This window comes from Lethenteron reissneri, chromosome 64, assembly GCF_015708825.2.
Source record: "Lethenteron reissneri isolate LAM-NWPU_2019-01 chromosome 64, ASM1570882v1, whole genome shotgun sequence".
Classification (NCBI taxonomy): Eukaryota; Metazoa; Chordata; class Hyperoartia; order Petromyzontiformes; family Petromyzontidae; genus Lethenteron; species Lethenteron reissneri.
This window is the reverse complement of record NC_083842.1, coordinates 2,634,308-2,653,108: the sequence shown is the minus strand read 5'-3', so window position 1 is coordinate 2,653,108 and position 18,801 is coordinate 2,634,308. Positions and strand designations below refer to the sequence as shown.

Below are 18,801 nucleotides of genomic sequence, written 5' to 3'. Positions count from 1 at the left end.
CAGCAGTACATAGGCAATATCTGCTGCTGCTGCTTATGATATAGATATTGATAATGATTGGAATGGTGGTAATGATGGTGGCGATAATGCTGATAGGTGATGATAATCTCTGACCTGCACGTCCTCGGTCTCCAGCTGTGCATGAGCACAGATGTTGGATTGAACAGTGGGATGAAGAAAATGTGCCGAAGATAACCATTATAGAGATGGAGCGATGAGATTATGAAATATAAGAATAGGTTTTACCCTTTCTGGCAATAAAATAGGTGTATAGATGTTCAAAGACAATGCATACATTATCAGAGCATGTTTGTGTGCATGTTTTTCCACAAGTATGTGTGGTTTAATGCAGACGTGATGCCGTGCAAAAGGCATCTATTTGGTGTTTGAACATCTTATCAACAGTTTTTTTGCCAGAAAGGGTAAAACCTATTATTATTTTTCATATTTTTTATATTGGCAAATAGGTACCATAGCTATAGCTGCTCGACCCGAGCTGTAAAAGCTCTGCTAGTTGCATTTTCTTAGCACTGTTTGCCTTTTGGCGTTATCTGGTCTAACACCGGTGGTGAGACAAGAAGGCTGTCTCTGGTGTAGGCCAATCAGTTTAAAATACAATGCACATAGTTATCAGAGCATGTTTCTTTGCATGTTTTGCCATACGTATGTTTGGTGTGTGAGTATTAACCAAATCAACTGAACCGGCACTTGCAAATTGTTCACAAAGAACAAGTGGGGAAGGGCTAAGTCATATTGTTAGTGCAAAAAGAGGAGCTGTCGTGTTAGGAGGTGCATTTTAAAAGGGACTGTGTGGCTCTGAGCAAGCTCAAAGAGCATATTTTTTAGGTGAGCTACCGAAATGTTCAGCCTAAAAGTCCCAAACAATCGCAGAAAGTTTCATTTTACCCACTGAAATTGACACTGTGAAAATAATGTCTAGGGAAGTGGAAATATATCAATTGAAATATATCACACCGTCAAACAACACTGTAAAATAAATAATAAGGTTATAGCATGTGATCAGGAACAAACACTAGTTCAACACCTGTCAAGCACCACTGCTTATGCTCTTCAAATTAACATGGCACACACATTGGCTTTTGTGTGTTACATTTCGGGAGGATGCTATACTTAAGGACATTCTGTTTCGTCTTACACTCCCCAAACACGAAAGCACTCAATGAATCTTCAGTGTGGTGTGTGGCTACATAGAAGGCAATACGATTCCTTGGATTGTCACTATTGGCTAATGTCAGATGGTGCTGCATCTATGGCAGGACACAAACCAGAACTGTGCACCAACTGGCAGCTAAATAACTCAGTGCAGAACGAGGTGATTGTGAACTACTTTAAACCCTATTTAAAGCTTTCGTGACTGCAGGGATTCATCTTCTTGGTTCTTTCGGTAAAGTCACGTAGAAGGGAAGTAATAAAATAATAAAAATAAAACATAATAAAACAATTCTCACGACGTTTCGGCCACAACGCAAGCAGCCGTCCTCAGGTGAAAACCAGGTCCGTCGAGGCGACAGAGTCTGAATGAAACAGCACACGAGCTTGGAGCATATATATAAGCTGGGCGCATTGACAAAGGAATTTGCATATCAAAAGGAATTTAGCATATTTATGGGAAATGCAGGAATGTGATTAGTACTGCATATGCATGTGCATTATGCAGGATTAACAGCATCAAAGGGAGCTGCAGTTACTGCTGCTGCTGCAGTTGCTGCTGCTGCTGCAGAAACTGCAGAAACTGCAGCAGCAGCAGCAACTGCTGCAGCAGCAGTAACTGCAGCTCCCTTTGATGCTGTTAATCCTGCATAATGCACATGCATATGCAGTACTAATCACATTCCTGCATTTCCCATAAATATGCTAAATTCCTTTTGATATGCAAATTCCTTTGTCAATGCGCCCAGCTTATATATATGCTCCAAGCTCGTGTGCTGTTTCATTCAGACTCTGTCGCCTCGACGGACCTGGTTTTCACCTGAGGACGGCTGCTTGCGTTGTGGCCGAAACGTCGTGAGAATTGTTTTATTATGTTTTATTTGTATTATTTTATTACTTCCCTTCTACGTGACTTTACCGAAAGAACCAAGAAGATACTTTAAACCCTGTCCACTACGTGCACATCTGTTTGCAAAACTATGTAAAGACATGGGGTATGATATGTTGCTGTTTCACACCGAGGCTCGCTGGTTGTGTTGTGTTAAAATTAGGTTAATTTAAAAATAGTTTAGGAAGAGCTGATGCTGTTAAGACACTGCGTTTAGTATAATTTACTAAATTTACAATTCCAAATATCCACACCATTCTACGGTTACAAACAATCCCCTATATTTGCAAACATAAAGAACATATATAAACTACGTGAAAAAACCTCAACGCATTTGTGAATAACAACAGTTTATATGTAGGAAAGTTACATGATTACAGATCCATGCACGAGTAACACTGCTGACTACAAAGTGTAATAATGAATGCAATTTATCAGGTGTATGTTACTGGCATGTTACACATTTGTAACCCATACCCCAGAATAAAACCTATCAAATAAATCAATTTAACATGTAGGCTTTCGCGACCAATATCATCCATAAGAGGTTTTTTTTTTGGGTTAGATCGCGTAAATATATAAATGTGTCGTTAAACCCACCACCACCGACACAGCCAACTAGTAAGGGTTGTCACATAAACAGAACATGCCAATTCGTCACTAGTGTAGTGACGTAAATGAAGTCACTATAGCGTTGAACTGTGCGTCTTGGGCCTCTCTCTGGCACCAGAGTGAGTATGGCATGGAAGCAGGCCCTAGACGGCATGGCTGTGGTGATGGTCAGAGAGAGGGCAAGTAGGAACGTGACAGTCTGGATGAACCCGAAAGGGCACGTGACCGGGACAGGGTAGCGAGGGGGCCCAAAGGGTGGCTTGAGTGACACGTGATGCTCGGTCGAGAACCTTCTGGTAAGATCCAGAAGGGGACGTGGCCGAAGGCGGGGCGAGGCCACGCCTCTCGGGAGCTTAAAAGGGAAGTCCCGAGAGCAATCGCGGCTGTCTGCTGGAATGGAACCCGTCGGTGCTACGTCTCTTAGATCCTCGATCTTCGGTCATCACGTTCGGCATCATGGGTCAGGCAGTGTGTTGGCTCACTGACCCAGTTCTGTAGTTACCCCGTCGTGGTATAGTTAACCGTTGTTACGTTATATCGTTACCCTGTTGGGGTTATTTAATAAACGTGTTGCCTCCAAGTTCAAGTGTGTGCCCCCGGAGAACCCACTTCACTAGTACAGCAGACCGGTGTGTTGGAGAGCCACAACATTTACAATCTGAGTACAAATAAAACATGACTCAGGAGTTATTGAGCTTGTTCCCCGACAGACAACTTCCCTTGTCCTAATTATGTCATCCGTAGCAATTGCTGCCACCCCACCTCCACCTCACATAGTTAGAGATAGTGGAAGTGCATGCCAAAGCACAAATAGCAATATTGTTGTGACTATCTTGACATTTTATTCAAGGGTTGACTCACTGACCTGCTGGTCCTTGGAGTTTTGCTTTCTTAACTGCAAGAGAAACAAACAAGATAAAATTAATGTAAATATTTGAAGCACATATTCCGAAGATATCACGACAAACAGCATTTTAAAACGCACGTATATGTTACAAGAAATTAATTTACCTATGCTTTATGAAAATAAACTTCAGAAATGTAAACAATATTCTTTGAAGGCCTGTGTTATTGACATAATTAGTGTTCAAAGGGATGGACTTGAAGTGGATTTGGCAAATATCCATCCAAGCTCCCTTAAATACATTTAACGTAACTTGGCCATTATGAACATACACCGCTCCCAAATTATTTCTTGAATATATATTCATCTATCTCTCTAATTACACGATTGGCTGGCACATATGGAACGTCAGTGCTGACAGGATTTAAATAAGTACTTTTAAACATTTAATATAACATTGTCATTTTACGTACACTGCACAATCATGCAATCTTCAGCTATATCACATGTGAATTAGCACAAACCATTATGATAACGCTTGCATATGTACATCCGTTCTTAGAGAACGCATATATCCAATACAGGACTATGTATGGATAAACCATTGAATGTTATACGTGTTCATCATTTTTTTAATGTCCACACTTTGGAAGTATGTGAAATTTACATTGAAAGATTAGGTGGTTTATGAAAAAAAATGCAAATATCTTCGTACAATCGTAACGTTGACTAACAACAACGCAAACTGAAACACTGAGATGTTATTTATTCTCTTGTTTTAACAATGTAATTGCCAAATATACATTGTAGGTGACTTTTTATGTCTCCTTTAGAAAAAACAAGATCATGCAATATGGCCAACCTGATAGTTATATGAATATTGAGACGTGCAAAGCAACGTTTGCTCAGAAATTTATTTCAACCGCTTGACAGTTTGTCTGCATATAAATACTTGCCGACTACTGTAGAACATTCTTTCTAATCAAAGTCATCATTATAATATAAAATATTCTGTTGAAACGTGTATTAAATAGATACACGTTGTCAACAATCTTCCATAAATGTACAAAATCAGTAGCACTACACTAGTTGGTGGCTATTAATATTTTGAAAATGTGAACGTTTATTTACTTTTATTGACATATTTCTGACAATTCATTAGGTAAAACGTTGTAAAAAAATACCATCACCTTTATTCAACACGCCTTCTGAAACAATTTCCCATGCAATTTTCCACGTCTCATTTACAGGATCCAGTAAGTTTACTCATCTAAGTAATGCTCGAAAATATCAGTTATTTAATGAGTGAATTCCACCCTAATAAAGAGTGTTCTTTGCTCTAAATTGTAGAAACACCCCCTCATGACGACTTTGGTGGTAATACCACAGTACCACAGAGCTATCCGTTAAAAGTCCAAGCAGTTTTACATGAATGTATATGGAATACTGCATTTTTTTAAAACAATGTTCGCTTGAAATTGGCTTTCGTACAACATTGTGATATAGTCTAATTTAAGTTAGGCCTAGTAGCATAATTTGAGATTTGATATCATTGTTTCCAGATATGGGGGTTTCATGAGCCTTAAGTTGCTGTCGTGTTCATGCAGGAGTAAATGGAGGCATGTTCTGTGTGTGGTCATGGCATCAGAAGCAATGGCTGATTACATGAATCAGAAGCATACCATGCTCGAGGGTATACAGGCAAAGAATATATTTTTTATTTGAAATATTAGTGTTAAAAGTGTTCACTTCATTTGGAATGGGTCACTACCGTACATAAGAGCCTTGTAGATGTGTACTATAATTTATGAGAACTATTTGGCAGAAACGCGGATTTGCGTGCACACAGACACTATATACAAATAACATTCTAAAAGTGATGCATTCCTATGCGGATTTTTTTTCAAAATAACTAGGATGATTGAAATGTACACATTTGGGTGTTGTCAGTTGTAGTTTTTTATGATTAGCTCATGGGATGTATTGCAGAGCACGTGACAGTGTCAACACATAAAAGGAAGTCACGCGTTAACTCTGAGTCTTTATTTTTCATGAAGCTCCCTTTATGGTTCTTGGGGTTACATTAATACACTTTATTGTCTCACAAATTTAAAAATTGTTTCTAATAGCCAGATCAGTACCCCTGCGTTTATTTGATTTTCCATTAACAAAGCAATAAGCGCATATCGCTAAACACAGTTGGCAGAATCCAGCACGGGTCTGACGAGACCAATACTGGGTCCAGCTATACCTCAGAACTTTAAATTATGATTACGACTTTAATTAAAATTACATTATATTTAATATTCCATTTGATAAATGGCATACACTCCAGCACACGCGAACAAAAATGTCCAAAATACACATTTTACACGCACACGAATGATAAGACAGTCTCAATGTAAAAAATGCGAAGTCAAATTTCACAAAGCAGTCTCACATCAAACAGCACAGTCATGCGGAACACCGGGCGTGAACGCGGCTATTAATACCCAACTACAACAACCATTAAGGACCCCGTGCACTGGTTTCAAAATGAAAACAGGAGATCATGCCATCGTGGAGTCTTCTTACGTAGGCACGAATATGTACTTCGTTGTAATTCACTCGAGCTAAAACGCACTGACAGGCACGTTACCGAGCCTAGGAAAAAGTCATTGGCAAATAGTCTTGTGATACACGGAACGCTTGACATATACACAGGCCATAAGTGAATACAAATACAGTCGTGTTCTAGCGAAACGGTCCGCACGCCGCCAGCCGTGCCCATGCCACAATAAGTCAACAGAGGCATCACAGTGGCTCTAGGAGGCGGATAAACAGCAGCAGGAGCTGTGAGCGAACGGAGAGAAGCACCATCATCATCATCATCGTCTTCTTCATCGTGTCGACGTGGGACCTTAAGCACGAGAGTGAGGCTTGCTGCCGGACGCACCACGGCGCTGTCCGAGGTGCTGAAATCGCCGCAGCCGGATCGCGAAGAAGCCGCTCCGGCCGCCCGCGTTGCTCACCTTTCACGCAGAGCAGAGACATTGTCTCCGGGCGCGGCGATCACGGTCACTGCGTTGCCCGTCGTCGCCGCCGCCGCCGCGCTCACTGCTTGCTCCCAGCCCAGCAGCAACGCGGAGAATCATAGCTCCGCGGCAACTTCGCAGTGAACTCGAGCCAAAGGAAACGCCATTTTGCTGCCAGTGTGAATGGGGGGGGGGGTCGAGGAAAAAAAATCTCTGTATGGTATTGACGTCATACAGCGTGCAGCAGGGGTGGAACCCTGAGAGGTTACCATAGTTTCCAGCAGCCCTCCCACCGGCACCCAGCCCCCACCACCGCTGCTGCACGACCTCATTGGCGGCGACGGCGGCTGGTGGGTGGGTGTGAAAGCTTGCGGTGTAATGTGGGCGAACGAGAGTGGGCAGGTGAGACATTTGAGTAAAAATAAATATCTCCTTCGTAAAACTCTGGAAGGTGAGCATCTAAAAATAGGAGGAGCGTGTGACATGCTGTTCGATCGTCCACGCCTGCGATCTCCCGGATTTTTATTACAATTTATTATATTTTGTAACTTATATCCGAATTGGTGGTTGTGTGTGGGGTAAGGCGAGGAGACATGAATGGTTGAATTGTGTCCAATGCCGAGCTTCAACTAAACAACGTTGCAGCTGAAACGGTGGGACTAATTGTGGACATATTGTTCACTTTTGGAAATGGCGAGTGGTGTAGTTGTCGTTTAAGATATCCAGCTTCGTGTGCACGATGCGTCGAATTCGGCTCCCCGACATAGTTAACCAGACACGCGTTTTATTTTTAGAACGTGGCAGCCATTCTCAAGAGTCTGCCATAGTATGTCCATGTGATGGGGAGTCTTTATTGTGAAATGTGTAAAATAACTAAAAACTGTCCTTGCATCCCATAAGTATATTCCGTGCAATTAACATGTTAATAAAATTTTGCTTGGGTATGCTATGTCGTTGGAATGGATGGTCGTTGTAGTCAAGACTCACGTCGGAGTGGCGAAGGAACACTCCTTAGAGAACGACCATCTCAGCTCCGCCTGTGAGATGGTCCAACTTTATTGCATTTGCCGCTTGTTGTGGAGGTTCATGGTCCAGTTCAACGGCCGCCCTGGTTATTACTGCGAATGTATTAACCATAAAAGTACTCCCCATCTGCTGCACAGTGGACGTTACAGATCCGGTGAAGTCATTCACAAGAGTAGGCAATTGCGTGCCAGCGTCATGGTCCAAATTTACATTTTTTAAATAAATAGTCGCAAAATTACCACATTTCTGCGAAAACATGGCAGGACCCTCTTACTAAAAGTTATTAGAATCAGAGAGGCTTTCCTGTGCAAACAAGCATAATTCAAATAGTATTGGTTGAGCGATTATATGAGGGGCCGTCCATAAATCACGTCACGCGATTTTGGACGATCCCCCCCCCCCCCTAATCACGCGGCGTCACAAAAAGGCAGATACCCCCTTAAATATGACGTCACAAATCTCTGCCCCCCCCCAAATAAAACATGCTTCTAATCGCTTGAAACTATTGTCATTTAAGTGCGAATTTAATGTGGCCTTGCATTCTGTTGTTGTAGGCGAAAACATGTATTTAAAACAAATTATTTAATTAAGTAGAACGTGTTGTCTATATTTATTTAAAGTTGCGCATTTTGATGTGACGTCACATTTCTCAACCCCCCCCGTTCGTCACACATCGTCACAAATGTCTGAACCCCCCTCCCTAGGTGCGTGACGTCATTTATGGACGGTTCCTTAGCTCGTGTGTAGGTGCGAGATGGATTGTTGCGTTCCTGAACGGTGAGAGTTGGAATTGGTGTATAGTATCGTCCCAGCGACGAATCGATCTTTTGGCGGCTCCACATCTCTCAGATACTCCCAGAGTCGCTCTTTTAGTTTTTTTTTAAAGAGTTCTCGTCTGAATTAAGCATACCCTATGTTGGCTCCGACTCAGGCACACCCAGTGGCCACACTATTTCAAACACACACAGTACTTTCCCTTGACACCTAATTACACGATTTTGGCTCTGGTCGTGTAAGCCAGATCACTCTCCCTCTCGGTTGCAAACAGAAATATAACGCGTTTGCACATAGAAACGCAGGCCTGGTCCTAAATCCACCATTATAACACTTATATCACTATCGTGGGCTGTGTTGTTGGGTGTAGCGTTTCCCGAGCCAGAACCAGCTGGAGCCGGTTTTAATTACGCAGGTGTTCGTGGGTTCGATCCCGACCCTGACGCCTGCAGTGTATTTGGAGTGTGTGTGTTCTCTTCGTGGTCGCGTGGATTTTTTTCCCGGGTGCTCCGGTTTTTACCTCCACGTTTAGAAACATGCGTTTAGAGTATTTGGCTGCTATAAATGTCCACATGATAAGCCACTTCGTTGAGCTGTCATTTCTGGCTAGGTCGCTTCTGAAAAAGAACTAATAGCTCAGTGGATTTACTGGCTAAAATATTTTTTGCATTTCTAGTGATGTGCTGACGTTTACTATACTTTGCACTACTGTCGTTTTTTTGTAGTGCTTTTTGTTGGCATTTTCTGACCAACCCCTACTGAACATTTGTGAAAAAGATATTCGAAGTGCATCAGATTTCTCCAGGTTAAATAAAGATTCTGATCATGAATTAAAAACACGTGTAGATTGTTTTCTCAACCAATGATATCACTATAAATTGCAGTGCACGTGCAAGATGCTGTCTCGCGCCAAATCTGAGCCAAGCAACATGATTTAGCAAAAAAGTATGCTGGGAGGCTCAGATTGGTGGGCTCCAAGTGGGCCTTCAGTTGGACACTGGCTCTCTCAGAGCAGGTTTTCTAATCTTGGAGGAAATACTCCTGGGACCTGGCACGTCGTGCTTTAACGTCTAATAGCAGCAGCCCATCTGCACACCTTATTGCGTGTTATATGTTATGTGGGGCTCTACAATGGCTGTGGGAAGTCGTCATTTAGCAGTGGATTGATCGTGACAGATTATAATGAATTATGTCTTATAAAAGATTATTCTTATCCGGTGGTACGGTAATGTATTACTATGGTGTACATTTTTCCAGTAGATTATTCTTAATACAGTACAGGCGTGTCTCGCTTAACGAGCGAGATACGTTCATCAGAAATTTGTCGGCAAACAAAAACTCGTTAAATGATAATCGTTTTCCCATTGACAATTCCCATGTTAAAAGCTGGGCTACGTTTTAGCACCAAAATGTTGCACTCTTAAACAAAAACATTTTTAATGTGATAAATACAAATTCTAATTTACAAATAAAGTAATAAAATATCAAATGTAACACCACCGATGAAGACCCACAGTGCTTGTGGGTGCCTGGCATTTATGTTGCTTTATTGGTAGATGTTAGTGGGTGGATGGAGCAGCAGGGGCCATGTAGGACAGCTAGCTCAAATACCACTCGCCACTGATGTTAGCCGTGGCTTGGAACGAACCAGGGTTGCTGGGTTCATAACCACGTTGTGGGTATGCGAGATGGAGCGCGACTTCCGATTCTCAGCGTCTGGAATTAGTAGCCACCACCCCTCACCCACCCATCACAATGCGACCACGAGGCCCCCTCCCCCATACACCGAAACATGTGGGCACAGCAGAATTGGTAAACAAACATCTGCTGGCCGCCGAGCGCCCCCTGCTACCACGGGACGCATTCAATCGACCAGTCTCTGCTCGGTAAGCGAACATTTTGCTCGTTTTGCGAACAAATTGGTCTAAATTCAGATTGCTCGTGATAGCGAATTATCATTGTAAGAACGCTCATTAAGCGAGATGCCTATACAGTAATTTGATTGAAGTTTTAGGGCAAGTAGTGGATTATTAGACACTACCACTAAATATTGCTTTAAAATACTACTGTATTTTCTACTTATACAGGGTGTTTGAAAAAGATGGACCCAAAGCAGTATATTTCACGATAGCAACATGTTACAATTACACAAAAAGTTACAAACGATTTAATGAGTTATCAAGTTTTACTAATCATTTTCTAAATGCTCTGCGTGTCCTTCACCTGCTGTACGGACAACATCGAAACGATAATTGAATTCGTCCCAAACGCGGTGATTCTGTTTTTGAGGTCATCCAGATTAGTCCCTAATGGTGGCACAAAAATACGGTCTTTGACGTATCCCCACAATAAAAAGTCGCAGGGTGAGTTGATGTCTGGGGATCTTGGTGGCCAAGACTGTAGCGCCAAGTCTTGGGGTCCTGTGCGACCTATCCGACGTTGAGGCAATGTGTCTTGCGAATGACTGAGGCTAGGGGCTGTTTGTACGCTGGGAGAGGCATCTCTCGGTCATCATTTGAAACTCTATGCCCCGCCCTTTCAAGTGGTAAGAGTTTCATTCATAGGCGGTTCGTGGTTGCAGAGATATAGCGATTTCAAATGGGGTCCATCTTTTTCAAACACCCTGTATAGCTTCTGAATTAAGTACCGATTTTAGACCTGGGAGAAATATTGTGTTGACCAAAGATCTCTGCCACTGACTGTTGGTTGCAGCTGCTATTGGGAGTTGCACGGAGTTGCCGACTTACGAACTCCAGACTTACGAACATCCGCACTTATGAACGGGCTTCCATAAGATATTTACTTTTTTTAACTCTCCGATGTGTGAACTCGCACTTGCAAAGAGGAGCGATCACCCACGAGATGTAATGAGTTCCAGTATCCCGCTGGGAGTGAGTGATTGTGTGTATGCGGGCGCAGGAGTGCCCCTGTCTGTGTGCAATTGTGTACAAAATTTATTATTTATTAGTTTAACAATGCTTACCGTTTTTGTTGAACGGAACAATATTTATAACACGGACCATATGGGTATTTAAATACATGACATTATTGTGTTTCGACTTACAAACCATTATTCTCACAGTTTGTTCCAATTCAAAATATATCTATTTTCATTCAAATTAAATAAGCAGACTATGTCTCCAGAGAGCTGTACTTTCACATTTAAAAAATTAGTGTTTTAAACAGATGCTATCAGTCACGAGGCCTTCCGGGAGTGCATCATTGTGGCAGCATTCCAGTCCAAGCTAACTAGACTTGTTTCAACATACAACATCTCATCTCTTACCAACTCACCACTCTACACTATTCTCGCCATGGCTGACTTTGCCTCCGTGCCCAGACCCATGTGCATATCTCCGCATGCCAGGGTGCATCACATCTCTGCAGCCAATGTGCCGGAGAAGGTGGTGCTCGTCCTGAGCTGCGCAGGGAACCACAGCATAGAGATGGCAGGGGCCGCGTGGTGCGTGGAGACATTCTCATGCTGTGTTTGATATTTGTATTCTGAGTCTGCGGTCTGCGATAATCTGTGTGGTGCACATGAGTGTGTATGTGTTGGTATGTTTATGTTCTGTGCGGAGTGATGGTGTATTGGTTAGCACGCTGCACTCTGAACCTAGTTCAATTCCCGTTAATGGCCCAACATCAGTGCCGAATATTTGAACAGGCCCTGGCCCTCCCCTAAGGTCTCACAGCCTTAAATGGGGAGACAAAGGTGGCTGTGTGTGTAGCTAGCCACACCACCTTCTCATGCACCATGCCAGCCTTTTAACAGTATTTTCCCAAAAGATCAATGTGGAGATCTTAGTCGAAACACCATACTTGGGTCACCTGAGTCTGCACAGTCTCTGGGCTCTTGTGGAGTCGCAGAGTTGGCGCATGCGGTGCTGAACGTGGGGTCGGAGCTGCTCCCCCAGAGCTCCACTGCATCCCGGCAGTGACACTACTCAGCGTGAGCCACCACAGGACCAACTCGCATCTATCGTGGTGGAAAATTACACCATTGCCAACGTCACCGCGGTTCTCACCAACTCTGACTGCAAGCTCGAGGTGCGAAGCAGAGAGGGTCAAGCGTTCTGGTTCCACTCTCCATCCATCTGCAGGGCACACGTGCCTGCAACTGACACGTGGTGGAAGCGTTTGGTAGGACGATGCCGTGGTGTAATGCTTAGTACACCGGACTTACAAACCTGGATCATACAAATTTAGCAAGTTAATGATTGCACACACAAAAAACCCATCACGTTCAATTTGGTCTTGCACCAAGTAGTTTCAGCTAAATTACAGCTCTGATAATAAAAATACCCATTTGACTGTAATGCAGCAAACATTATTCTCAGCGACAAAGCGGGTGGGAAAGTACAGCCCCCTACAATGTAGACCGGGAAACGCTTGAATGGATCTCAGAGGTAGATAAGTTATGCCCGCTTCCATTGGTCGTTCGCTAACACAAAGTGTTACACTACTCTGTGAGAGTTTTAAATTCATTCTTCATCCCATGACATGACACTGATAGCCTAATCGGGATAGAATTGGCGGGGATAAAGGAATACTCGTGCAATATTGCGGGCTGAAGTGGGACTGGAAGCCTGTAAGCTGCACCACGACAAGGGCTGTGGTGGCGCGCGTATCGCTGCGTGCAGTGCCAGGTGCTGGCTGCTCTGGACCAGCTCTCCAAGCACTCAGTTGAACTCGTTGTGCTGGTGGCGCAGGTGTTCCCGGAGACGCTGAGTGGCCTGCATAAGCCCGGCGAGTTTGTGCGCAAAAGTGTGGCCACGCTGGTGCAGATAGTCAAACGCAGCGCCAAGGTCCAGCATGAGCTTCGTGCGCATGTGTGTGCGTGTGAGTGGCAGCCGGGATTGAAATCGGCTCACCAGGTTCTCAGTGCAGTGTGTGAACCACTGCACCCCCCCCCCCTATGTATGTGCACGTTTGAGTGTGTGAATGTAAATACAGTTTTCCTTCGAGTTATGCGCTAGATGCATTCCAAAAAGGGCTCATCAAGCAAAACCGGACGAGACCGGTTGTCAGCCGAGGAGTGCAAACAGTACACACAATGTTTTCCCACGTCCGACCACATATCTGCATCCGAGTGAGTTGCAACCACATATAGCGAATTTAGGCTAGAATTTGGTTAGCTGTATATATGCGAAATCGCACAAACCTAATCTGCACAAAACGAGGGAAACCTGTACAATGAAACTATTTCGATCCGGGAGCTTTGTTTCCTGCGAATTTTAGTATAAATGGCCTCAATCGGTTCACAATACATTTGTCTAATGCACCGATAGATTGTTCCTGTTTTCTACGGTTTTCACAGATAAGAGAAGTGACTCGAAAGTGGCAGTACATTCTTTTATTATCCACTCACAAAGATGCACATATTTTAGTGGACATTCTGGATTTAGCTCTTTGAAGACAGTAATTCATAATGACAGAGGTTAAGTTTAAAGTGAATTTTGTATAATCAGGTGAGACCAGGATAGTCTCATTTTATCTTAGGAATATCTCCTAGCTACATCCTGTTCTTTCAATGCCAGACTAATAAAATGTTCCATGCCTTTGTCTCATCCTGTATCGATTACTGTAAAGCTTGCTTGCTGGGGTTTCCAAGAACACCCTAAAACAATTACTGAACGTTCAGAACTCAGCTGCCAGAGTTATGACTGGGTCTGTACATTGGCTTCCTGTTATGTTCCACATTGATTTTAAAATATTGTTTTACATTTCCAAGGTATTGAAAGACTTGGCTCCTGCCTTCATAATTAACCTTCCTGTTTATACCCCTGGTCACAAGCTGCAGTAGATAGATATCGGTCGTTTGTGTTTCCCTAAGAACAGATTGCAAACCGTGGGTGATGGGGCCCTGGATTGTGAAATACCCTTACCCAATGAAATTAGGGACTATGACTCTCTGGGTGTTTTCAAATCTGGACTTTAACTCAATTAGATTTTTTTCTGGATGACGTCAAGGGATTTTAGCATCCTCTGCGAAGCAGATGGTGTATTATTCTAGTTATTACGCCCACAGTAGTAGTCAGGGCATTTTCCGATCACGGAGTCCTCTGTGATCGGAAAATGCCGGATAGGCTGAAGGGAAAAATATACAAGACCATCGTCCCACCGGTGGCACTCTATGGATCCGAGTGCTGGCCAGCCACAACTGTATACGAACAAGCTCTCCACACCATGGAGATGAGGATGCTCAGATGGAGCCTCGGGCTCACTCGATGGGATCGTGTCAGGAACGAAGACGTTCGGAAGCGACTTGGTGTGGCCCCCATTGCGGACAAGATGCTTGAGGCAAGGCTTCGGGGGTACGGCCATGTGATGCGAAGTGAAGAGTCATCAGTGGCCAAGACTGCCATGCGTATTGAGCCAGAGGGCCGCCGTCCACGCGGACGTCCGAAGAAGCGATGGATGGATCGAATAAAGGAAGACATAAAGACGGTCAACGCATCCCCTGAAGATGCCCTGGACCGAGCCAAATGGGGAAGACTATGCCGAAAAGCGGATCCTGCGCCACAGCGGGAACAACGCTAGGAAGAAGAAGAGTAATAGTCAGGGTGGCCACTACTGCAGCGTGTTCATAATGCTTCAGGGCCAATATTGTTGACAGAAGCTAATAGAGCCAGACGAACGCTCTGTAAAGATGCTCAGGGTTCAATGTTAATGAATGACGGGTGGTCGGGTGGCGCAGTGGTAATTTTGTAACTGGTATTGGCCAAACATCCCAATGCTAAAATATTACTTGTAAATTACTTGGGATTATGTATTGCAAGGTTGCAACATTACTTTCTACAGGAAAACAACATTACTCTCTACAGGAAAAACATGGCAATGACCCTCCTAAATAAGTCTGCAGACTCAGTGAAGTTTTCCTGGGTATTCTCTGGTTCTTTCGGTAAAGTCCCGTCGATAGAAAAAAATGATAAAAGAAAACACGACGTTTCAGTCGCAACACAAGCATCCGTCTTCAGGTGAGAAAAATGATCTGCTGTTGTGGCTTTATATAGGCACGTGAGGGGGGGGGGAGTTTCGTCGTGGCTGTAGGAGTTCACGGGGGAGAGGGGGGGTTTGGCGTGCAGGGACGGGTGGGACTGGAGAAATTAGCAAGTAAGTGCACTTGAATTAGTAATCGGACACCAAGACAGACGGGTGGGTGACTGAAAATTATAGCAGTTAAAACTTGACGCGGTTTATCACATCCTTCCAATGATTGCTCAATCTGAATCCATCTTCTCGATTAAAGTTTTGTTTGTGTTTGTATATCTGGATGGCTTCATGAACAAATCTCTGATGGTGTCCCGAGGGTTTGTAGAGCACCTTGGTCTCGGAGAAAGCAATGTCACCATGTGTGCCCACAGCGTTGAAACAATGATCCACTACCGCCGAGGTGTTGGTTCTGCCGTGTTTCAAATCCGCTTTGTGTTCGCGAACCCGGTCTGAGACACGTCTATGTAAAGCCACAACAGCAATCATTTATCTCACCTGAAGACGGACGCTTGTGTTGCGACCGAAACGTCATGTTTTATTTTATTATTTTTTCTATCGACGTGACTTTACCGAAAGAACCAGAGAGTATGGATTCCTGTAGTCACGAAAGCTTAAAATCAAGACTTTTCCTGGGTAAAGAAAAGTAGCATTAACAATAATACACAGGAGCCAGACTAAATATCTTATATTATTGGAATTCAGTTTCTATTCCAGGTTAATACACCCAGACCGAGGCTTCTTATGCATTCTTATGGTTCAGTGTTCATTATTAGAAGTTCAAAGAGCCAAAGTAAAGATACTGATGGGGCTTTGCAGGAGGTACGGGGCTTTGATGCCGACCCTGACGGATGTATATTTGGAGTTTGCATGTTCTCCTCGTGGTCACGTGGATTTTTTTCTCCAGGTCCTTCCGGGTTTTCCCTCACATTTAAAAACATGCGTTTAGATTATTAAAATTATTTAGCTGCTATACATGTCCACGTAAGCTACTTCGTTGAGCTATCGTTTGTGGCCAGATCGCTTCTGAAAAAGCTCGCAGTTCAGTGGGCTTTTTGTGATTTTCTTACTGGTGAAACGTCGTACTCAGATTGTAAATGTTGTGGCTTGGCTCTCCAACACACCAGTGTGCTGTACTAGTGACGAATTGGCATGTTCTGTTTACGTGACAACCCTTACTAGTTGGCTGTGTCGGGTAATGGCGGGTTTTAACGACATATTTACGTGATCTAACCCAAAAAAACCTCTTATGGACAATGGGGGATATTGTGTAGGGACCAATGTCTGAGCATGTTGTGTAATGACAATTGAGCCTGCATGCGGTGTGAGGGGACTAGTGGCCACGGGAGGTAATGACAGGGGAGTCAGCCTACAGTGCGAATGCACTAGTGGCCACGGGAGGTAATGGTAGGGGGTATCAGTTGTGAGTGCGAAGGGACTGATGGCTACGGGAACGTTCGAGAAGGTGGTCAGGAAACGGAAGAGAACGGTAGAGTCTGCCGGTGGAGCGAGCGTCCAGAGTCAGCGAGAATGATCGAGAAGGGGGGGGGGGGTAGCGTGGCTTCGTGTTGAGATACAAGGGAGATGCACGGGAGATGCACGGGAGACTCGGGGTTGTTGCAGTGGGGATCTCTGCCTGATGTCAAGTGAACGTGTCTTCAATAAAGTGCCATCTCGAGAGAAGTGTGTCAAGTCGTCATTACACATGCACACGGAGACCCGCCTGTGCCACTTTTGCCGGATGTCGAGTTTAAACTATGAAACGATTTATTTTGTATTTTACCAGTGTACTGAAGCTCGTTTGAGACGTCCATTTAGAAAGAGGGTGAGTCTTTATTTTCGTAGTTGAATCGTAGATACAACTCCGCGAACCGTCAGCCCCGATGTCCTCCACCTTTGAAGTTCTGGTCCCAGGCAAACGGCCTCGCTCCACCCCGACTGTGCCACCTGCCCTTAATTATCCCAACGTTCCTATTTTATGAATTATCTTTCCAGTCCCCCACACCAGGTAAGATCCACTCAGCTCTATAGCTCTTTTTCAGAAGCGACCTGGCCACAAATGATAGCTCAATGCAGTGGTTTATCACGTAGATATTTATTGCAGGAAAAAAAACTCGAAACGCATGTTTCTAAATGTAAAGAGAAAATCCGGAGGACCCGGAGAAAAACCCAAGTGATACAAAGTGGAGTTATAATTCCTGTAAATGCGACTGCATCTTAATACATTTGTCCAGAAACAGTGGAAATATTTATTACGTGGCGAGAAAGAGGCCATCTGTCAACAACTGCTATGTGAGTCGATAGAAATGTATAGCATTATAGCAATATAGGATTAAATAATGTAGGCTTATTATGGATAGGCATACCGTGTATTCTCGTGGTAGTGCTTCATGGCGATTATCCATCTTCCAAGGCTGCTTAGCAGCGTTCTGGAAAATATGGACTTCGATATTCGCCCCTAATTAGAACCCATGGTGGCATTTGCTAGTTTGGATTTAAGACCATTAAACTATTGAGATTTGTGTATAGAAGACCTCATTGTGTTAAGAAAATTTCAACCCAAAATGTAAGAGAACACATTCTCAAAATTGTAGGCCGCCAACAGGAAGAAGGATGCTCAATCTATTCTAAAAGCCCGGCGTTCCTTTGCCTATCAACTCAATTATAAGGGCCTTTTAGAAGGCCTGAATCAAAATGTTATAGAACGTGAACCCCCCCCCCCCACCACCAGATGTGGGGGTAAAAAGTTCATCCAACAGGTTTCCAAAATTGTCAACTCCCCCCCACCAAAGAAAGACATTTATTTTGTAGTTATATTTGCCTACACAACCTACATACAATAGTCAATATCTACACACATTGGGGTGGGGGGGGGGGGGGTTGGCGGGGGAAGAAGAGAACGTCAGTGGGGGCCACGGACGAGGCGTGAAGTGCCAAGAAGCCCTCTGCAGAAGCCAGAATAAGGCAGCCGTAGGCCGCCAAAATTCTAGTTATTCAAATTTGGAAAATGACCGAGGGTTTATCGTATAGCTAACCTTGAGCATGAGGTACATTTTGAAAAAACCTTTGTTTGTGACCTCAAGACCTGTATTGAAATGTTGTGTGGTTCATGGTGCTTCTTGTCCATCTGGCCAGCCCAACTGCTTTTAATTTCATACGATTATAAAATAAAGGATGGAAATATACTACATATACTTACTATTCCTCGGCAACAAATGCATCCCAGATGTTCAATGGCTTTACACATATCCAATGTCTTTAGACAAATCACTTTGATTTCCTCTTATCTACACAATATAAAACAAATGTGTTGTGGTGGATAAACAGGGGTGGGCAGTGGTGCATATACGCACATAATAACCAAAAACTTTCATAAATAACACGTTCCTTCGGAGTGGGCAGATAGGAACTTGGTTGGACAGCGCATTCGTGCGATCCGCGTCAAGTGGTGCTGGGTCCACCCGAAGCGCTCTATGAAA

At 43.8% G+C, this 18,801-nt stretch overlaps 1 protein-coding gene across 1 annotated transcript in view; it reads right to left on the bottom strand.

Moving 5' to 3' along the window:
- LOC133359271 (protein unc-13 homolog A-like) overlaps window positions 1-6,701 on the bottom strand; it is a 246,827-nt gene extending 240,126 nt beyond the window's left edge. The window contains 2 exon segments of the mRNA XM_061577750.1: window positions 3,537-3,566; window positions 6,527-6,701. Of these exon segments, the coding sequence (XP_061433734.1) occupies window positions 3,537-3,566; window positions 6,527-6,548 (52 nt within the window). The 5' untranslated portion in view covers window positions 6,549-6,701.
- Between the last annotated feature and the right edge of the window lie 12,100 nt (window positions 6,702-18,801).